At 43.0% G+C, this 23,438-nt stretch overlaps 1 protein-coding gene across 4 annotated transcripts in view; it reads left to right on the top strand.

Annotated features, from left to right (window-relative positions):
- CAMK1D (calcium/calmodulin dependent protein kinase ID) overlaps positions 1-23,438 on the top strand; it is a 221,597-nt gene that overhangs the window by 131,034 nt on the left and 67,125 nt on the right. For all 4 annotated transcript variants that reach the window (XM_058804568.1, XM_058804567.1, XM_058804566.1 and 1 more), the window contains exon 3: positions 2,179-2,253. In XM_058804568.1, coding sequence (XP_058660551.1) covers positions 2,179-2,253 — 75 coding nt within the window. The remainder of the gene's footprint in view (positions 1-2,178; positions 2,254-23,438) is intronic.

Below are 23,438 nucleotides of genomic sequence, written 5' to 3'. Positions count from 1 at the left end.
AGATGTATGAATATTCAAAAGTCTGTTGTTTTTAAGGGTTAATCCTCTGTTAACTTTTTCAGGCTTATTTTGTCCAGAAAGAGGTACTCAGATGTCTGTAACTCTTTGTTTCTGTTCCGTCATATTGTCCTAATCCAAATTGTCCAAATTATTATTACTCTAATTATATAGCTATTTTAAAAACCATTTTATTATCATTAAACTTTTTAAAATTTTAAAAACAAGTGATTGGTGTTTTTCACACAACCATACTCCAGACTAAACTGGAGACTTTAAACATTACGGATTGATTGTGTTAAACTGCCATCATTGTGATAGTAGGAGGAGCACAAAGGATCAGGTGAATGTGTGTGGTGCATAAAGGAAAATGGATAAATAAATATTATAGTTTTCATTAAAAATCACAAATTGCTTTAAATGTCATTTCTAACACACCTTCAACTCAACTAAACAAGGCAAACCTGCTCTTGTCCTAACTAAACCTTAAAGGGACCAGGCACTAGACCTGCACAGTAAAAAAATCCTTCCAAACATTTGTTGTGTAAAGCCAAGTGGGTGGTGTATTGGTTTCCTGTTGCAAATATTAAGAATTTAATTTGTGATGCAATTTACCTGGAAATTTTGCTAAAGTACCATGGGATTTTCCAGCCATTTAGGTGGAATGAAGAGCCAAGTCATGTGTTTGTTGCTCTAACATCCTGCAGTGTATTACATTTGAGTTTGCTTATTGCTGACATTAAATTTCCTGTGTGTGAAGGTCCTTGCATGAACACAGCTTTTGATGAGTGATTATGGGCATAAATTCAGGTCAGTCCTAATATTTCCAGTGAATTCAGAGGAAATTGAATTAGTCTGTATGCTTGTGGGAAAGATCTTGCTGGGCACAATGGACCTTCTGCTCTCCACGTCATCACACAGGTGTTAGGACACTTGTGACCATAGAGGATAAGGTCCTGACACATGATTAAGCATCTTAATTAAGCTACTTGAACCTAGAAACATGCAGAGAGTTTTGCATTTGCTGACACTACATGTTTACTTTCCTTCTGAACATACCCATCTGTTGTTTAATGAGTGGCCTCTTCTTAGAATTTTCCATCTTTCTCTTGCACTTAAAATATTGTTTGGAATTGGTGTAAATAATGTTCTGCCCTGGGCTTGCACTGGGGTACTCTCTTCAGGATCTGCACAATTAAATATATCCTTTGCAAATTATTTGTAAACATTTAAGGAACAAACCCATCGAGACATTGCTAATTAGATGTTGCTTGTAGAGATGATTTTTCTCTTTAGAGCTAATGTTTTGGCAAGAGGATGGTGGGGATGGTGAGGATGTAAAAAAGCCATGAAGACTCTTGGAGCTGGTGCACAAAGAGCTTAATGATGCTGTAGGGAAATTCAGGCAGCAAGTCCAGGCTTAACATCAGAGCAGCAGGAATTTGGTGGGAAGGAGCGTGGGGCTGTCACATGGCTGCTGGTTCCCTGTGTGAGCTTCTCCAGGGGGTCAGATCCCTGCTTTCTCCCTGCCAGCCTGCCTCTGTCACTCCCTTGCACCCTGCAGCAAAGCTTCATGAGAATTCAGCCTCCAACCAACTATCTTCATTCATCTGGCACAGGAACTTCCATCTTCACCACCAACAACCGTCTTCATTCATCTGGCACAGGAACTGAATACCTCTAGTGCCTCAAATACTTAACTGCTACACATTTTGGCTTCAGAGATGATTGAAATAATTTTTTCTGAATAACAACTGTATTCTGGGCTGTGAAGCACTTTGGACTGTTAACTTTTGTCAAAACTACAAGGATCATCTGGTTCCTATCCCCCTGCTTGGGCAGGAACACCTTCCACTTGTCCAGGTTGCTCAAAGCCCTGTCCAGCCTGGCTTTGAACACTTCCAGGGATGGGGCATCTGCAACTTCTTTTGGCAACTTGTGCCAGTGCCTCACCACCCTCACAGGAAATAATTTTTTCATAGTATCTAATCCAAATCTACCCTCTTTCAGCTAAAAATCATTTTCCCTTGTTCTATCACTACATATCCTTGCAAAAAGTTCATAATGTTGAATAAAACACTGACAAGTATTGTGTAACTAAAAATAGCTCTGTGTTTTGCAGTCATGTGAAAAAAAAATGAAAATCACTATTTCATCTTATCTTATCTTGTATTTTTTCAGGATCAAGCATGAAAATATAGTTGCTCTGGAAGACATCTATGAGAGTCCAAACCATTTATATTTGGTCATGCAGTTGTAAGTACTGAACCTAATGAAGTCTTTATATCAAAGTTGCCAACTCTTCTTGCTCTGGTTTTGCTCTTTAACCCAAAAGATGGGGTATATACGAGGTATTTGTCTTGTGTGCTACGGACTGCAAAATCCCTGGAGGGTGGTCAAAACCAGAGCTCTAGCTGTGGTGTGGTGTGTTGTTGTTAAATTGGGAATTAAATTGTTTTGTGACTAGTCTCACCCAAATCAAACCAGAGTGGTTTTGTGAGACTGCATCAAGGAAAAGTGAAGAACAGACAGGGCAGGGGAGTGAATTACAGCTGAGAAGAGCCTGATGTGCCATAGGGAAGCCTGGAGCATCTGACAGAGGCACCTCTGGGTTAAATGCCTCAGGGGAAGCCCTTGGGGAAAATGCTGGTCCCTTGTCTGTTGGTAAGGTCCAGGCATGGTGATGTCCTCAGAAGTTGTTGTGCTGGCATTGTGGGGAGAATAACATCCTGTAAATTCTTAGTGTGTTTCTGTAGCCCTACATCTCAGTTCAGAGTGCTGCAAAAGGAGAGAAACATTAGTGTTGTACAAATTCCAACAAGCCAGCTGGACTGTGGGAAGTACCAATTTTGTGATAAGTTGATTCATAAATCCTTAGTTTTGTTTAATGTCTTCAGAAAAATAAATAGATATTATTCCTACTTATTATTAGCTTGTTTAATATAGTGCAACCATCACTTTTATAAAATAATTGCATCCAGATATTTGGGTTATCTGAAATGTAGTTCTGTAATGAGAGGTGACACTGATTACATCTTGGTCTAAATTTTTCCTTGCTCACCATTCAACACTTCCTAGGGAATTATCCCTTCTGTTATAGCTGTACGTGTAAACCCAGCCAGTTAATTTTCCAAAGGCCAAGAATGTGGCTGTTCCAGGGGGCACAGGTCCAGTGGGGTGAGATGCCCAGCTGAAGGCAGCAGCCAGAGCCCATCAGCAGCATTTGGGGCAGTCCCCAGCCCCAGCAAAGAGCTGTGTTACAAGATAGACCAAGAGCACTAAAGGGAAGGGAGGGAATGATCTTCCTGCACTTTTTTGGGAAAGTGCTGTGTTATCTCAAGGTGGAGAGGACAAGAACTTCCAGGGTACTCAGGGTTCTCCAAGCCAGGTACTCACCCTCATCTCCTTGGATGTCACCTGAAGGATGGTGCAGCCTCTGCACTGCCTCTGAGTGCTCATCAATAGTTAGGCTTGGGATCAATTGGTATCAAGAGTTGGGTGGCAACACTGCAAAGTCCAGGAGGCTCAAAATCCATTTTGCTTCCCTCCTTTCATGGATTCTTGTTTGGGAGAAGGCATGTATGGATAATCTCTTGTTTCCAAGGTAACACCAACTTGTTGATACAATGGCTATGAACCATTGCACAGCATGAAGTATCTTATCTTTTTGTTTATATTTCTGCTCTGATTATTATTAGATTCCCTGTGGGTTTTTCAGCTTCTCATTTTTGTGTATTTCTCCTAAACAATTTCTCCTAATTTTGCCTTCCTTTAAAACTTGGGTTCTGTGAAGCAGAAGGGGTTCTGATCAAGCAGCTTTGAGAAAGCCACATTTAGACTGCAAAAAAAAGAAGGGTATAATCAGGGCCACTCAGAGATCAGTATCATGAGCACAACAAATCTCAGATCCATTTGTCCTTTTCCCTGGGTCATTGCTTGCAAAGTGGACTCTAGCTAATACTTCCCAAGGATTATTTTGTGGCGTGGACAGCATTTTCATTACCGAACTTTAGAGCACTCCTTGCTGTGTTGTGGAAAATTGACATTACAGCCCCTGAGCATCTTGCAGCACCTCTGTGGGAGAAGGTTTTTGAAGGCAGACCAAGCCTCCTTGTTTATGTTTGTCCTTGAGTGCATCTCCTTTTACATGAAAGCCATGCTTGTTAGCAGGCCAGCTTGAAGGATAAATATCACACCTCATTTATTCTGTCAAAGATATGGGCAAGTAAAGGTCTCGGTGTCTGTGCTGGGGTTGGAAAGGAGGGAGGTTAAGAGGCAGCTGTCCGTGTCTACTTGACACTCAATTTGTTCCTGCCAGTCCCTCTGGGAGCACTTCCCAGGGTTACATAGCTGTTGGTGAATCTGCTCTGTGTGTTTCCCAGTATGTCCATGGGGAAATAAGATCTCTGGCTTTGGTTTCACCACCTTGTTTTCACATTTATTGTGTACAAACCATGACAGAACTGTTCAAACTGACACAATCCTCTTAGTGCAAGGTGGACCTGAAGTCCATGTTGGAGATTGCTGGATTTGACAGCTCAGAATTTCATGTGCTGTTTCCAGGGGTTATACTGTTCCTTATAAAGGGCTGGGCTATTTTTGCTTTATTTATTTTTCCAAAATGCAAGATATTCCAACCCAGTGTTTCTAAGTTTGGCAAGGTTGTGGATGACTTCTCGCTGTCTTTGACTCCCAGCTTTGGTGTGAGGTGGTCACTGGTGCAGCTGCAAAGCCAAATACAGATGTAGATAATCGCTGCCTCTTCTGTGATGACTCTGCCAAACTTTTGCAGGCACTATAGAAAAATACTGTGGAACATTTGTCCTATTTCCATGAGGATGATGTGCTTTCCAACCAGAAAAAAATCTGCTCCTTCCCAACTTTGGATTTTCTGTAGTACTGTTACATAGGCAACAAAGACAAAAACTGAAATGAAACTTTGAAAGTTTCATTCCTTCTGGAAGCTGCTTGAGATTTCCTCAGAGAATATTGTAGAAGACAGGGGGAAATAAATTGCTTTCAGAAATAGTTTTATTAAACAATTTTGGTGTAATAGTAAGCTCTGTTAAAAAGCAGTTATAGGATTTTTGGTTGCTGTTGGTGCCATTTGGTAAGAATTACCTTACTGTATCTTACAAGTGATCTGCCTTATTATACTTGTCAGTATAGGGAAAGATCTTGATAATCTGTTGTGGTTGGTGATGTCAGATACGAATGTTTCATTAGCATAATCAGCCTCTTTGGGTATTGATGATTCATGCATTTTCTGCATGCTGGAAGATCATGCATAAAAATGGATTTACATAAACACATGGAAACTTAGAGTCATTTAGGTTGGAAAAGGCCTCAAAGATCATTGAGTCCAACCATTAACCTGTCACTGCCAATCCCACCATGTCCCCAGGTGCCACATCCACACATCTTCCAAGTACCTCCAGAGGTGGTGACTCCACCACTTCCCTGTGCAGTCTGTTCCCGTGCTTGACAATCCTTTCAGTGAAGAAATTTTTCCTAATAATCCCATCTAAATGTCTTTTCCAGCTGAGTTTTGTGGGTCCACTTGCAAATGCTGTTTCTGACTGTGCTGCCTGCGTAGATCAGAGCAGATTTCCAAGGCTTGACCGATTTCACCTCTATTGTTCACCTGCACTGAAGTGTGAAGCAGCAGACTTTGGTTTCCCTGAGATTTTTGTGTAACTTGTGCTAGTCAAAGCCACAGGATCTGAGGCTGTTGCTTCTCCAGCAGAATAGGGGACCATGTTAAAAATCTATTAAGACAATAATTTCCTTTTTCTCATTTATTTGTCTATATTCGCTTAAAATAGGTAGGAACTTAATATTTTTGCTACCTCTACTCTTCTGTCAAAGCTAGTTGAAGTTCACCCAATGGGTCAGAAATTTCTAAGGGCTGGCAAGTTCGGATGGAGGGTCACTGCCTCACTGCCTTTGGAAAACAGGCTAAAAATGGGTCTGAAAGGCACCTCCAAAACTTATGGAGCAGCCCAGGGTAGTGTGCAGCTAGGTAAGTAATGGTTAAAGCTGAAGACCCACCTGTGAGTTTCATTGCCATTGTTTGCACAGTCAAGAATATTGACAAATCCAGGGGGATTCCTGTCAATACTAGGATCTAGTTAAAGGAAGTGAAAACCCTAATGCCTGTCTGGTATAATGTTCCACTTCTTTGGGGCACCTGTGATCTGATCCTCTTGGCAGGACTGCTTTACCTAGATCCTGTCAGCTCTGTTTCTGGTTCTCCAAAGAAACCAGAGTATTTTCCTCTGTGAGGTCTTTTGAGACTTTGGTGTCTCTGCTGAGAACAAGTTTTTAGGGTGAACATCCTGTTTCACCCAACCCTGAAGTACTTCTCCTTACCTTTGCAAAAAACCCAACCCAGGCTGAGCCAAAACCCCCAACCCTGAAGTTTTCCCAGCTTGGTCTCTGAACTCTGATGAATTATTCAGATGATTTCTGTCTCAGAAAAGCTGGGATGATGGAGGCTCCTTCCTGCCGGGTGCAAGTCATGCACTGAGGAAAGCTCAGCCCACAAGTTTGCAGGCTCAGAGTCCCAGTGCCCCATTCCTGCTGTTTGTCAGCTCTACCCTGCCACACACAAGCACCTCATAGCCCTGCAATGCCTTGGGAAGCAGCTCGAACAGGCAGGAACTCACCAGTGGTAAAATCTGCACAAGTTTTTGTTATTACCGGGACCACTCTGCTGGTGATTTTGCCTCTCAACTGTTTTGCTAATAAGTAAGCAGAGTGCTACTCTGTGATTAAGTGCTGAATTCACTTTGTTTTTTGAAAGCCCAATGCCTGAGTGCACTCTGAGAGCAGCCGAGCATGAGCTGTGCATGTAAGTGACATTTCAATGAAAATATTCAGGCTCCAAGAAAAACAAGAGACAATGAAAGGAAGTGTTGTGTTTGCCAGGTTCCTCACGGAGTCTAGCGAGGGCTCGGTGTGTTACAAAACAGAGATCTGCATGCCAAGCCACTATCACATCAGGATGCTAATTAAAGCAAAACACAGATCTGCCATGCCACATTCCTTAGGTGAGGCTGGTTCCCCTACTTGGGGGGTTTTGTGTAAGCTTTATGCAAAAGAAGGAACAGAAGGAAATCTCTCTGCATTCACAATAGAATTTATGCCATAGAACCAAAGAATGATTTGAGTTGGAAGGGACTTTAAAGATCATCCAGTTCCAACCCTGTGCCCTGGGCAGGGACACCTTACACCAGAGCATGTTGCTCAAAGCCCCATCCAGCCTGGCCTTAAACACTTCCAGGGACGAGACATCCACAACTTCTCTGCTCAGCCTGTTCCAGGGCCTTGCCAATGGATAATAAAAGCATTCTGGGCTCTTCAGGAGCAGAAAGGTGGCAGTTATTAATCCAGTATCAATTTGACATCTTTGTGGAAAAAGATCATTCCATCAGTTGGGTCACACTGGTGAGTGCCAAATACAAAGGAGGACCTCCCCTTTTCCAGTGGCAGAGAGGTTATAAGCAGACTAGAAAAGATTAGTGTTGGGGTAGAGATCAGGGCATGGGCAAATTTATTGGTAATAGATTAATAGACCTCAGATTGACCACCAGAATGGCTTTTGGACAGCTGTAATCCTGTGGATTCTGTGTGATCCTGACAGTGTGAGTGTGCTCATTGGCTAGTCCTAGCTGCCCTCAGCACTTTTCATTTCTCTTCTTGTTTTTTCTGCGTGTGGCAGAACTTTTGGAAACTCCTGGTCCCCATGCCTTCTCCAAACACAGCACCTTTTCCTCAGCAGCAGTCCTGTTGCTTCCTTGTGCTTCAGGACCAGGCATTTTAGAGTCCCTGGGCAGAGCCCAGCCTTCCTACAGCAACAGAGGAATGGTGAGAGTCTTCTTCACCTTGGAGACTACAAAAAACTTTCTCATTATGCCTTCCAAAACCACTTAGAAGATTCTGTCAACTTCTTCAGAGTTGAAGACAATTGCCAACATCCTTATTCCAAAGCTTGCACTTGTTATTGTTACCTTAGTTAAAGCATCCCAGTAAGGACTCATTAGCAAGGCAGCACTATGGTTTGGGGTTATTTTTTTCAATTGAAGTGACATTATACTCCTGATGGAGAGTGGTTATCTTTTTTTCCTGTAGCCTTGAGAATAAAGAAGTAATGGAGAAAAAAATTTCTCATTTTCATTGAATAGACAGCATTATAACATTGTTTGCTTTCAGAGAAATGTGAACAGTTCAGATGAAAGTGGATTTTTTTTTTCTTTTAAGATATCTATTGTTGCAAAGCTGCTGTTGTCAATAGAGAAAACAAAGGGTTTGGCCAAAATTCAAAATAAAACTTGTTCTAATACCTTAATCTTTAAAGTTACAAAAAGATTTGAAGATCCCATGAATTGGTTTGTTTCCCTGTGTTGGTGATTACAACAGAGGATTATTTGTTGTAATGCCCACTCCCCAGCAAGGACTGGTACCAAATCCTTAGGGTGACAATATGTGCCTTGATTGTTTGGGTTTTTTTTTTTTAATAGCAATAGGTTTTGGCAGCATCAACTTGAGTTCTTCCTTCAGCCCTGCAGCAGCTGCCTCACTGAATCCCCATTTAGGAATTTCTTGCAGCTGGGTATGGGGGTGTACCTGCCTGTGTTGTATGGCTTGGTCTGGAACAGGCGATTGAAGGGGCAGGAATACAGATCTGCCAGTAATCCTCTATAATATCACTGCTTCCCTGAGGGCAGGAGTGAGGCTTTTCTCTCCAAGCAGCAGGAAGGTGGCTATTTAGAGCCCTAGCAATTTTCTTTCCATTTTGTTGGCTTTGGATAAGCATCTCCTTCCTTTCATGCTTTGCCCAGAAGTCTCACTGCTGGTTACTTGGTGTTCACGTAATCACTGAATGAGTCTTTTAGATTTAGTTCTGGTTCTCTCAGCTCTTGGTAATTTACACTGTGGTGCACCAAAGTCAATTAAATAGCTGGTGATTAATTCAGGTAGAAGGGGCTTTGCAGCAAGGCATATAATAAATGTTAAATCCATATATGCCACAGTGTGAGAATTCATTATGATACAGTGGGATCTCTCTCAGGCATGAAGTGGAGTCATTCTGATTAAATGGTTACACTTATTTAAACAGAAAAGGCTTTTCATAACAACCTGCAGAGCTTTGAAGTGAAATAACACAGCTTTGAATCAAGATGCAAAATGAACGTGGGTGTTCCCAAGTCCATTCTTTTACATGGAAAACATTATTAAAAGTTTTCTTCTGGAGGAAGGTTCTACAGGCTGTGCTGAGGAGGCTGGTGAGTGCTACGTGACAGTGTGTTCCAGAAGACATTCCATGGTTTTGAGGCAGAAAAAGAGGCTCAATTTCCCAGGCATGCTCATGTCCCAGCTCCAGCCTCTGTTCCAGGCTGTGCAGTCAGGCAGGTGACTCTGGTCAGGAGTCTGCAGGTGACTCCAGAGTCAGTGCTGGCCTAAATTGCATCTGCACTTGCATTGTACTACGGCAGGTGATGAGGAACATGGTCATCCCTTTCATATTCACACTGAAAGAAAAGATATCTCATTACACATTTTGTCTGCATTGCCCCAAAATCTCTGCAAAAGGGTGTGTGGTGTTTGTGAGGTCCCCAGGATGAAGTGAGAGATGAGAATCTGACTCCAAGGTCTCAGAAGGCTGATTCAATATTTTATGGTATTATATTAAAGAATGTTATACTAAAACTATATTCAAGAAAGAGAAGGATACAGACAGAAGGCTTAACAAGAATGATAATCAATCTTGTGACTCTCTCTCCAGGGTCTCTCCAGACCCAGCATGACCCTGACTGATCATTAAGTTACAACAATTCACATGAAACCAATCAAACAACCACCTGTTGGATAAACAATCTCCAACCACATTCCAAAGCAGCAAAACACAGGAGAAGCAAATGAGAGAATACTGTTTTCCTTTTTCTCTGACGCCTCTCAGCTTCCCAGGAGAGGAATCCTGGGCAAAGAGGATTTTTCAGAAAATATGATGGTGACAAAGGGTGTATTTTTAAAGCCAGGTTGATTCATATAGATTTCTGTGGCTGGGCTGGGCTGGGTGTTAAGGCCTCGAATAGGAGAATGTAAAATCTAGATTTTTTTTGTAGAAATACAGGTTGCTGTTTGAAACCCTGTTTTGACTTCTTTTTACAGTACTGTGGTTACCTCCTCTTACAGAAACTATTTTCATAGGTCTGCAGAAATACTTGCCATAGGTTTCTGCTTTAAACATTCTCCCTGGAAAATTATTCAGTGGAAAATGAATGTGGAGGATTTTGTGGTTTTCTTTTTCTTTCTTTTTTTTTTTTTTTTTTATTTTTCCTGAAACACTGGTTAGGTCTGCTGTAGCCAAACTTTTACTTTTTTAAGCATTTTATAGAAAAAGAAAATACTGTTGCTGGTGAAGCCTTTCTTTGATGCATTTATAGAACATGTGCTCATTTCATTCTGATTCATGCCACATGGTTATATCTTAGCCTGTAAAGGCCATTTTTTTCTCTTAAATTGGAGGAAAATCATGTTCAGAGACCCAAATATTTATGTCATCTTTTCCTTTCTCCAAGACAAAATTCCCATTTGGGGCTGTGTGATCCTGGCTTAGCTGAAAAGGGCTTTCTCTACTAGTTCCGAAGATGGTTTGGAGGAGTTTGGTGTTTATTCTGTCTAATTATTCTGTTGGCAAGGAGCATTTTACCACTCTGTAATTGTATTTTCTTCATCCCTCACTGATGATACTCTAAGGAGCACTGATATCCATGAGTGAGACCTAGTGGAGCCTTTAAATGTCCAGATGTCCCTGAGGAAAGAAGATACAATTCTCCAAAATGCATTGTAAAGAAAGAGTCAGAAACACAGTTTGAAATCCACTGAAAGGGAGCTGAGATTTTAAGACCTGCATTAGCATAAACAGAGGCAGCATTACTAAAAACTGGGCTTGGCATCTGTAGTATGAAAAATCAGGTAGAAAATTAAAATTCATGCAATCATTTTTCTCTCTGTCGTAGGGGTTTTGCCATGAAAAATCTGCTGTGAGTCTCGTGCAGCTACAGAAAAGGGGATGTTCCTTCAGGAGAACACAGAGCTGGGCATCCATTCTGCCATGGCTGTGATGCCACATATATTCTACCATGGCTGTGATGCTCCTTGTTGTGATGGTGATGTCAGAAATGCTCAATTCTAAACTGCATGGTCACCCTGGTGCAAAACATCACCCAGTGCCATGGGACAGGAGTGGTGTAACAATAAATTAAGCAATGCTGAGCAGGGAGGAGAGAAATCACCTTGTTCTGATTGCTCACTAGGCTTATCTGCAGGAATATTTATCTGAGTGCAGCCCAGGGTCTTTCCTGTTGATTAAGCCTTGTTTTCCTGTAAGCATGGAGCAGGACCACTTGCAGAAAGTGCTTCTGACATTTTGCTTCTTGGGGCTGAAAACTCCCTGCCAGAAACTTTTAAATCTGCTCTTTTCAGATGCTTTTGAAGATGGATTTGCTGTAGAGAGGTTTTGCTTCCCATTGGTGCTGTCCTGCCTTGTCTGAAGGGTGCTGAGGGAAATGTAGGTTAGCTCTCTGTCACTGATGATTGTGTCACCAGACAAAATGTATTTTTAAAAGGAAAATTTCCTAGAGAAAGGCATTTTATTTTGCACTCTCTTCCTCTGCAGCCTAACCTGGTTGCAGCTGGAATTCCTCTCCTTGCTGTTGGCGTGTGACCACTGTCAGGAGAGCCATGGCAGCTCCTAGAAACAGCAAGTGGGAGCATTTTGGGGAAAGAGCCTTCCTCTGATGTGTGTGGGCATTTATTTTATAATGGAATGGGAGTGAGGAGTGCTTGTGACACGTGCAGGAGTGCTCATGCCTGCAGACAGGAGCAGGCAGGGCTGCTGCTGGAAGTGATTCACACCAAGATGGAGAGAGGTGCCTTTGAACAGTCTCTGCTTTAATCCTGGTCCCACCTGAGCTAAATTAACTGAAGACATGTGCTGCTACATTCATGGCTGTGTATAGTTGAAAGTTTAGAGCAAAAAGGCAACAGTTTGCGCAACACCACAGGTAAAAACGTGGGAAGAAAAGGAAAAATAACAAAATAACTGATGAGCTGCTGCCTCTTCTTGGCTGAAGGTCTAGAGCTTCTCCCTGGCCTGAATTTCCTTGCAACATGCTGTGAAATGTTGCCAGGTGATAGTCATACAACAGATTTCCCCCTGTGGCTGAGCTTTCCTGAGCACATGCCTGCTCTCAGCCTGCTCCACTTGGCAAGTGTCTCCATCCAAAGGGTTCTTCCTGCACAAGGGGTTTCACTGCAGTGTCCCTGGTCACACTGGTGGACATGCTGCTCCCCAAAACTGCAGCAGCACGGTGTGCCAGAGACATTGGAAGCTTTTCTTGTTCCTGGTCTCATGTTCTGCTCTGGGTCACCTAAAGCCAGTGTGTTTGCACAAGCCCTTGGTGCTGGTGGCAGGCATATTTTATTATTCTAGGTCTTACATTCTCCTGTTTAAGGCCTTGACACCCAGCCCAGCCTCAGAAATCTATATGAATCAACCTGGCTTTAAAAATAGACCCTTTGTTACCATCATATTTTCTGAAAAATCCTCTTTGCCCAGGATTCTTCTCCTGGGAAGCTGAGAGGCGTCAGAGAAAAAGGAAAACAGTATTCTCTCATTTGCTTCTCCTGTGTTTTGCTGCTTTGGAATGTGGTTGGAGATTGTTTATCCAACAGGTGGCTGTTTGATTGGTTTCATGTGAATTGTTATAACTTAATGAGCAATCAGGATCAGGCTGTGTCAGACCCTGGAGAGAGAGTCATGAGATTCACTATCATTCTTGTTAAGCCTTCTGTCTGTATCCTTCTCTTTCTTGAATATAGTACTTATTATAATATTTTATTGCTTGGTCCCTTTGCCTGGTGTGTGCCAGCCTCTGGCAAATGCCATAAAGATGTGCCTCTGCCATCATGAAGGACCATTGCAAACCCCAGAGGGCCTTTAATGAATCAGGAGGGGTTGTTTGGCTCTAAATTCTGGTGTGTGGCTCCTGGCACAGGGGCTCCCAATACAATCCCAGGGCAGAGGAGGAGGGAAAAGCAGAAGCTGAGCCATATGGAAGAGAAAGGAGAAGCAGACACAGCATCTCAGTGGTAGGTGCTCATTAGGCTGTCTCTGATGTGCTGGGAAGGCTGAGTTTATCCTGCTAAAGGAATTCTAATATTCTTCTCTAAGCTGAAAAATGTAGCAGAGTGGGTAAAGTACAGGTCTGTTTATCTATGGAAAAATATTCTAGCCTGTTTACCAACAATGTGTAACAGGAACCACTGGCTGCTGCTCTTGAAGTCTTGTGAGGATGTTTTTGTGGTTAGAACACACAGATGTGAAAATCTGGAGTTCTTATCTTACTCTGTCATTGATTTGCATTGTGGTGTCAGATCACTTTGTCTTCTAATTTCCCTGCTTGCAGAAAGGGAATACCTTCCTAATTAATTCTGGGTAAGATTAATTAGGTTTCTGTTTGTTGGGGTTTTTTCCCTTGAGTCAGTGCTGCTCTTTATGGAGTAAGTTGTTAAAAGAAATAAGAGTACTGAAGTCTGGCCTCTGGTGTTGTTCATGAGGGGCACTGTGGTCCATCTGTGCAAAAGTGAATGGACTTGTTTGCCAGGACCTATTGACTGCTTTGAAAATCATATTCAGGCATGCCTTAATCCCACACTCTGCAGAAGCTGTGCAGTGGCTTTATCCCTCCATCCCATCCATGTCTGGGCAGAAACCTGCAGCAAACAGAGCCCAGGCTGTCTGGTGACTCAGTGTGACAGCATGACTGGTGATGGCCATCATCATTGCACAGATTCATTTATCCTTCTGGTGTAGGTATGTGGAAATCTCAAGCAGCAGATGTATGACAGCCAGAGTTAAAAATCCACTTACATAAAGCCAGGATTTCACCTACTGTGCATAGATGTGGGGGCAGCCAAATGCATCATGCCATCAATGGAGGGAAACAAAAAGAGTCATCAGTTAAAACTTGGTAAGAAAGAGCTATAAAACAGCAGCTTAAACCCAGGCTGGGTAGAAGCTGAACAGCAGTACCCTGGATTTTAGTATTCATTTCTTTGTGCTGGAGGGAGGTGGAAGTGGTTGTTGCAGATATGGGGATGTGGGAGCAATGTGCCAAAGCACGTGGTACAGGGGCTCCAGCACCTCTGCTCACGCATCCCCCTTGCAGTGTGACTGGATCTGTGTGGAGGCAAGGTGGGATGGGTGATCTGGGAATTCCCAGTGTGCCTGGGTGCCCTCCAGCTCAGAGGGAAAGTCCTAGTTGTGTCTTGTCCCCGTCTCTCTATTTGTACATGCAAAGGAGTAAACTCAGGATGTCCCAGGATGCATTACAATAACAAGTAAGATAACTAGTTAGCAGCTCTGTGTTTCTAACACGTTCTGCCCTAAATAATAAACACCAGAAAGGGCTTTTGGAGAGGGGTGCTTGGGGGCATAATATTATTTTAAAAAAATTAATATATATATTAAAATTTTATATTAATATATAATTTTATATATATATGTATTATATAATACATAAGGGTAATCAGACCTACCAACCCTACGGTGAAAATTGTCTGGGTTCCCACTCTGGGGGTGGATCTGCATGATCTTTTTGACTCCTATCTCTCCCAGTAAATAGAAAAGGTGTGCATTGGTGCTGTCCACTGAGCTGTGTGCAGGCACTGGCCAGGAGGATGGCTGGCTCAGGGTGAGCCAGCTCAGGGGACTGTGCCATCAGCCCTGTCAGTGTGGGCAGTTGTGGGCAATGTGCTGTTTCTGTTCAGGGACAGAGCAGGCACACTCTTCAGGCCCTGCTCCTCCTTTGGGAAGTGCAAATCATAGCTTTTTTCTGCCATATGTGGATGCTGTGAGTATAAACATGTTAAACTCTACAGAGTTTTGAGATAATAATATCAGTTCAGGCATGTAAGTGCCTTGGACGAATATATTGTGCAAAGACCAAGTGGATTAAAGTACAACTTCTGCACAATGATATTGCTTAAAGGCTGGTTTAGTTCCATTTCAAAGGATTTCTCAAAATAAATCGTCTGAATCCTGCTCCCTCTCTGCAAAAAAATATGGGCACTGTCACCAAAAAGCCATTAAAAGAGAAAACTAAAGCATCTAAAAGCTTTCTCCTGGTTTAAATTTTTAGATTTCAGAGTGGGAACAACTCCATTTATCCATTAAGTGTTGGTCTGGCACCACTCTCCATCACCCTGTGGCACAAATCACTGCACCAAGAGCTCTTTTGGCTCCTTTCAGAGATTCTGACACAACTCAAACTTCAGCCTGTCCACAGTCTCACCACTGGCAAGAACATGAGGGTCACCAAAGTGGTTTGCAGAGTCACATTCTCCCACCTAATTCCCACCTGTGGATGCCAAAATTTATTTAGCCTCAGGTACCTCTGCTTGGTGATTCAGTCTTTCCCAAGGGCAGGACAAGGAGGAGAAGAAATGGGAGAGGGAACCCCAGCTAGGAGCCAGAATTGCCTCTAGGTGTGAGACACTGTCTGGTGTACCCTCAGTCATGCATACACCACACCATGTGGCTGTGAATGCAAAATTTACTGCCTTGCTGTTTACTTAATCTACAGCCTCTTGGTTGTAAATTATATTCATTGCCTCCAGTTCCTGTTCCTGTGGAATAGTTATTTGCAAGGCAAAGGAAATACGTACTGGTTTTATTCTGTTTGGACTTTGAATGCATAAAATAGTCCATTTTCTTTAGTCTGAAGACACAAGTGCCCTTTAGAATGTTAATATTTGTGTTCAGAAAAAACCTTTTTTTTTTTTTTTCAAAACCTTACTTCTCATGTAATGACTCATTTTAAAGAATTGGACATTCTTTATGGTTTTCAGAGAAATTCCTAAACTAAAAGTTATCCTACTTGCCTTCATCTTGAATTCTTACTCAGCAGATAGCATCAGGTTCCAGGGTAGCTTAGCCTTGCACAATTAAGCTGTGAAGCCTTTGCCCTGTAGAGCTCATTGGTACAGGGAGGTGAAAAGCAAATACAGTTTCTTGTAAGGTTTTACTTCTGGCAATATGTTCAGAATTTCTTTTGGAAATTCTAAAATTTTATTTTTCTGGTAAGTTGTAGAGTCACTGAAGGGTTTGAATCAGAAGGGACTTTTTAAAAAATTACCTAGTCCAACCACCTCTGCCATTGAGCAGGGACATGTTTCATTAGATGAAGTTGCTCAAACCTCCATCCAGCCTGACCTTGAACACTTTCAGTCTCTTAATTACATGTCTGAATGTGTGGTGAGGGCTTTGCCGTGGCTCCCACAGAGACAGTGTGATGGTGTCAGGCCATGCAGGGTGTTCCAGCCAGGCTTCTGCAGATGAATCATCTGAAGGGTGGTTTTTGAAGGATTGGGCTCTTGCATTTGATTCACTCTCCTTGGCAAGCTGAAAATAGTGTGCATTGTTCTCATAATCCTTAGCAACTTGAAAGCTGCCATGAATTGAATACATTTTAATCTTTACCTACAGCAAGGAAATAGGCTAATTCAGTTATTCCTGCAGTTTCTTAGCTAATGTTAATTAACTGATGGTTTTGTATTTTTCCATCAGTTTTGTAAACATTTCCCTTATCATTTCAATGAGCCCTTTACAAATTATGAGGCATAGTGAATAGATTTATTTCTATCATGTGCATTAAAAAGTCCAAGCAACATGTTAAAATATAACTGTCCAGGAAACAAAGACCCACTCCCACAATCTCATAAATCTTAGATTACTGAGATTAGTAATCCTCTGGGTATGATTTTTGCAGGGAAGTTGGTAAAGTTGTGTTATGGAAAAAAAAAAACAACAACCTAAGGTGAGGTTGAGAAGTGGTACTGCACATTGGGGGAGTTGTAGGGTACATGCAGGACAGAGACCACAGACCCACCAGATGTAACAATTCTGCACCAAATTGATCTGGGTGACTGAATTTCATCTTTGTTTATTCTGAGTACTGTCTTGAGCTGCACTTTCTTTATTTTCTCTGAAATACACTCCTCAGTTGATTTGCAAGTAATTTCATGGATGACTTATGTGTGGTCAGATGAATTGTTGAAAGCCCTGGATTGGTAACTTCAGTCTCCTTGCTTAAAGATGTAAGTGTTGTAGTACACTTGGGAAGATCAGCTCTCAAATGACCAGGACAAATGACCACAGATGTTGTGTGGTGCAGAGGAAGCACCAAATGTCTGCATTAGGGTAAATTTTGTCTTCAAAAACAAAGGAATGGCTGTTCTTTGGCTACAGTGATGTTGTGCTCACTACCAGTTTTGTGGAGGAGTTACATTTGTGTCTTGAAACAACACTGACCTGGTGATTTCTGCCATGATCTGGGCCCAACTGTGTTGAGCAAAGACTCCCCTCTCCTGTCAAAACTGCATTAAGCAACAGACTGATGAAATTCACAAACAAAAACCTTCTGGGACCATTGGATAACCTCATTTCACGTTCAGCAAGGAATACTCTCTTCCTTTTACCTTTACTTGGTACAAACCAAACACCTCAAAGAGACCCTTGAGGACTCTGTGGGGAGATTGGAAGCAAGACAGAGAATAAACAGGGCTAGTGGGATGAGGATGGTGGTGAGCAGCACTGATCTGCTTTAGGTACCCAGCCAAGGAGTTGGTATGGGCTCTGACACTGCCTGGGGCTTTCTCAGCCCTGCAGAATGCAGAGACTCTGTGTGCATGCTCTCATCTAGGGGCACAACCTGCTGTGGCTGAGTTCATCTTAGAATTTTCTGCTAACTTTGATGGAATCAGTCCTGTAGATGAAAGATTAGGTTTTGCCTCTGAAAATAGCTGTAGTAATTGAAAAAAAACCAACCAAACAAACCAGTATTGCATGGGATGGTAGAGTGGTTGTGATAAGCAAGGAAGTAAATATTTTGGTGGATAAAATTTGGAGATAAAAGGGTAGGAGTGGACCAAACCTGCTGCTCACAATGAGGAATTCTTCCCAGGCCTGTCTGTTTCAGGCTTACTAAACAAAGAGGGCAAAGGGCTCATTCATGACTCCTGGGCAAGCCTGGGGCAAACTTCACCTACCCTGCTGGTGGCCAGGCTGCTCTGCACCTCCTGCACATCCACAGCACAGAGCAGTGGCCCTTGACTCCTTGAAGCCTCAGATGTCCCTCAAACACGATCAATATGCTGCTGGGCATTTTCCAGGTCAGAGGCTGTCACAGCATGAGAAGGACAATGTTGCAGTCCACTTTCACAGCATGGCACAGAGCGTGGGACCAGTGTGGGATGCTGGAATGTGTTGGAGAGAGATCTCGTTGTACTGATCCAAACCAGAGCCAGGGTGTGACCTGGGAGGGAATCCTTGAACCTCATGCGTTCCATGCCAAAATGAGTGCTTAGGCTCATTTCCTGGCCATTCCTTAGTTGGCATTTGTAGGTGTCTCCTACACCTCCCTCCAAGCAGAGGGACACCCCAAAGTCCTGACAGTGGATTGGCATGGTCAGATCCTCGAACAGATCCACAACCTTCTTGAGAGGACCTTCATGTCTCCCACCCCAGTCAATCTGAGGACTGGGGAGGAGGGGGTTTAGGGCTGGGCTTGGTGTCTCTGGTCCTGGAGGCCAGGCTGGTGGCTCCTGTTCCAGGGCAGAGAGGACACTGCTGATGCCACGCTGAGCACAGCAGCTGGTGGGTAGGAGTCAGTGCTGAGGCAGCATCCTGTGCTTGCCTGGTGGTGTGAAGAGCTGCTGGGCCGTGAGGGAGAGGAGGAGGGAGTAAGATGGGAGGGAGCTGTCACGGATCTGCCTCTCACTGCTGCTGGGCTGTGAGGCAGAGGAGGAGGGAGTAAGATGGGAGGGAGCTGTCACGGATCTGCCTCTCACTGCTGCTGGGCTGTGAGGCAGAGGAGGAGGGAGTAAGATGGGAGGGAGCTGTCACGGATCTGCCTCTCACTGCTGCTGGCAGTCCCACGCTGGCTGAGTCAGAGCTGGCGGGAAAGGCGAGACACTCAGGTGGTCTCTGGCAAAATCCACACTCAAAGACAGTGAGAAATAAAGAACCAATAGGACCCAGCCAGAGGCCTCAAGCCTGGTGTTTCAGAGTGGATGAAGATGAGGAAGACTGTGCTGGAAGGCTGTGGTGTGCAGGAGTTGTGTGCTGTCTCACACCCCTGAAAATCATGATTTGACATCATGGTTGGCTGTTAGGAGGCTCAGCTGTAGGAACTCAGTGCATCCCTCCGGGTGTCCAAAGTTGCCAAGGACCCCACCAGGGGGCTTGGAGACCTTGGCATGCTGCCCAGAACACCTGAGGATTTGATTTTGACCCTTGGAGCAAGTTGCCAACTTTGTATGAGGGCATGAAAGTCACAGATTTGAACAGTGTAATAACAAAATGATCACAGGGTGAAAATGTAGATTTTAGGATTTTTGGTATGAGGGTTATGTGGACAAGACGGAGGAATCTAGGCGTGTCCAGCCTTTTTCCTTCTTCTTCTTCTTGTTCTCCATTTTCTGCTGTGATGTTGGCACTTTGGGATTGGTTTAGAATGAAGTGCGCTGTCTAACATAGGTGACAGGTATTGGGAATTAAGTGTAAATATGACATAGGTAGTTTGTAGTATAAAAGGACAACACCGCCTCAGGGGCAGTCAGAGTGCTCATGGCTGCCCTGCAGAGCAGATATCGGCTGGGCAGAGAGAAAATTTTATAGATAAGAATTAATAAACAACCTCAAGACCGAAAACTGAAGAGTCCAGACTTGTTCTTCAGTTGCTCGGGCTGAAGCAGAGACATCCTGCACATCTCAGGGCAGCAATTGTCAACAGCAACCCGAGACTCAGCCTTCAGCATGGAGCAAGCCACCACATTCGAGCTGCTGAGAGCAGCCCAGCAAGATGTGCAATGTCCAGCACAGCGTCCAGTGAGTTTCCTTTTCTTGCTGCCCTTCAGCCCTCATGTCATGGTTTCACTGGCACTCACATGGCCAACCCAGCACCCAAACACTGTTCTGATCAATAACACTTTAAAGAGTTCTCCAGGAGCTACTTCATGTGTTTTGTCATTCTCAGTTCAGATGTGCAAAGCCAAACAGGGTGAGCTTTGAAATCAAGTTTATGTTGGCAGTAATCCAGAGAATTAACAAAGGCTTCAAAGTTAAATTATCCAAGATAGCATGTCAAGCCATTGAATTTCAGTTCAGCAGCATGCCAAAATATTCCAGGATGTCTCTTATGATGTATTTCATTGTTTCTTATAATTTGAGTCGTAGGAAAGTGATTAAAAATAAGACTGCATCCCTGTTTCTCTTTGATTCACTGTCTGAAATTTCAAGATATTTATACTCATACATTTATGCTTTTGCAGTCATTCATTTTACTATGCAGTTTTAAAGTGATTCAGTTCAGCAATTAAGGTCTAAACTAAATTGTCAAACACACAAAAGGATATTTGCATGTGTTACTTACAGCATCCATTTCAAGCTGATTTCCCAGAGAGAAACATGGGCCTTTCTGTTCCTTCCTCTCATATCTCCTAATCATTTTTGGACCATTTGCTACATCAGAGATGTATCTGATGGAGGAGTAGAGTTATATCTTGCATATAGGTGGATCCCTGTGCATTTTGTGTTGGTATCTCCCTGCTAAAGAGAGATCCTACAACAGTTCCCTCAACAGAAGGAAATACATATTCTTGTAAGATTTGGAAGTGGTAGCATGTGCCCCATAAACAGCTTAGTGTTTCCTGGTGACTGAAACAGAGGGGTGTTTCCTTTTCCAAGTATAGAGTGGTTATTTTGAGGGCTTGACAGGGGAATGTAGAGTTTCATGCATCACCCACGATGTTTGAAAAAGCATTAGGATATTGAAACTATCTGAGACAAGAAGTACAGAAATGTTTTGAGAGGCTGGCAGAAATGCCAGACAAGAGTTTAAAAGAGCTCAAAAGGTTACTTTGACCAAGCAATGATGAATATGTTATGGGTATGTTATGCACAGTATGTGGTGGATGCAGGCTGCTAGGGGAGAGAAACTGGCTGCTGTTGGAAAGCAGCGACAGACTTTTCTGATTCCAAACTCTGACTGCAGGTGTCAAAAAAGCCAGGAGACAATTCCTGTGGTGCTGTTAACCTGCAGCAGCAAGCGTGGCTCTGCAGATTTCTCTGTTTCTCAAGAAGAAACATCAGCAAACCCCCAGTCTAGGACACAGTCTTAAGCTGCGCCAAGGGAAATAAAGGTTGGATATCAGGAAAAAGTTTTTTATGGAAAGAGTGATAAAGTACCAGAATTGTCTGCCTGGGGAAGTGGTGGAGTCACCATCCCTGGATGTGTTTAAAAAAGCCTGGATGTGGCACTGGGTGCCATGGTTTAATTGAGGTGTTGGGGCATGGTTGGACTTTGAGGATCAGTGATTCTGTGATTCTGTGACACCATGCTCTGGGAGGGCACTTGGGTTAAAATCTTACATGTGCATGTGGAACATAGCTGAAAACCATTGAAGTCACAGTGAGTTTTTCCATATGCTCAGTGAGCTGTGATTCAGGCTCTGACTGAGGTGAGAAGGAAGTATATCCATTTTTTTTCAGGGAAAAGTAAATACCGGCTGCAGAAAATTCTGCTCGGCAAGAAATTCCAAAGAAAACTTTGGAGCTCATCTCTCCTGTGACATTAAGTTATGGTAATTTTAACATATTCTTTTGAATTTTAGAAGACAGTAACATGTGCTCCATAAACAGACCAGAGTTTCCCAGTGGCAGGGAAGAAGTGTTTGTGGTTTGGGTGTTGGTGCTGGGGTTTCCAGATGCCCTCAGAAGGAGGAGGAGATCCTGACAGGGTTTGTGATATAGCAGCAGTGGTGATTCCCATGGTAGCTCACAGAGGACGGGCAGGAGAATTTGGGAAGCGTCCCATTGGGTGCAGGACCTTAGGGAGCAGCCACACTCTGAAAGGACATCAAAGCTGAGGTTTCCATGGTGGTGCTGGGTTTGAGACATCCACCTCAGAGAGGGTAGGAATGGTGTGAAAGGGAGAAAAGCATGAAAGAAAGGAATTTTTTATTATGAATATGAGGACACACTTTCCCAGTGGTTCAAGTTCTCTGAATGAAATGAGAGCAGATCTGTCTCTCAAAGCTGAGCAGTACAGAGAAGTGGAGAGCAATTCTGCAACCCAGAGACAACAATTAAAATTTGATGGACAGAATGATGCAGGTTTTTCTCCCTGCTTCTGTCTAGTGTGGTTTGAAATTGCCTCTAATGCCAAGAAAATGAGAGCAGAAACTGGCTGATATTGCCAATGCACTGGGTCTGGTTCCCTGAGGTCTGTAATGGGCCCTATAATGAATTTCCTCCTAAAATTTTGCATAGTACATTTTGTGTTTTAGTGATGGAAAACTTGTCTCAGGCTGATTCTCCTCTGGAGTAAAAATTTTCTGAGTAATATTTGTCTTCAGATTTTACCATTTTATAAATGGCTTTGTTCTATTTTCCTTTTCCCAAATATAAAATTCACTCTGTAAAAGAAAATTCTTTCAAGATCTAGTCAATATAGAAACTACTTTTGTGCAAATCTGAATATAAACTTAAGAGAAGAGACCAACTAAACCTCTTGAGGATATTACATCAATCTCAAAGTTAATAAGGTGGAAGAGAATGCATTTTAGATTTTATATTAACTTCCTTCAGACTAAGAACCATTTCTTCCTCGCACTTCAGTTTCCATCTCATTAATTTATTAATAATTAAACATCTGAAAAATAAAAGATCTGTTATTTCTCATATAACATCAATCAATAGATTTCTAATTAACCAGCCTTAGAGCACTGAGAAGCAGTTGCTCCAGCAACTATTTCGACTACCAGCAAATTTTAGTTGGAGAAATAGGGTTTAATTGTTTTTCTGTTCCAGAACTGAAACCAGAGGCCAGCTGAGATTTTTTCTTTTTAGCACAAGGGCCAAATCTCAGGTGACATCCTGGGAGCACCTCCAGCATCCTGGGCCCATGGATGTGCTCTAGGTGGATCCTGGTTGGTGGGGTGATGCATCCCATCCTCTTTTGGTTGGGAAACCTGAGAGGATGGACAGGGAAGGATCCATCCATGCTCCCAGCCTGACTGTGGGGATGCTGTGATGCTGAGAGGTTGGTAAGGCTCTAACCCATTGCTCTAACCCTGGAGATCTCACAAGCCCTGGAGCTCACAGATCAGAAGAAAACAGCAGAAGGTGATGTGAAACATTTGGAAGGGGAAAATGTGCTGTAGGGCACAGAAGGAGCCTGTGGTGGTGTCAAAACAGAAAGACACAATTTTCAAAACCTAGCTTTGCCCATTTGCAGGCTGGAGCTGTATAACCAGCTACTCTCCAACACTTCAGAAATCTCCTGTGATTTGCTGGAAAAGAAGGTGTTAAA

The sequence above is a fragment of the Ammospiza caudacuta genome, chromosome 5 (assembly GCF_027887145.1).
Source record: "Ammospiza caudacuta isolate bAmmCau1 chromosome 5, bAmmCau1.pri, whole genome shotgun sequence".
Taxonomy (NCBI): domain Eukaryota; kingdom Metazoa; phylum Chordata; class Aves; order Passeriformes; family Passerellidae; genus Ammospiza; species Ammospiza caudacuta.
This window is presented reverse-complemented; position numbering and strand designations above follow the sequence as displayed.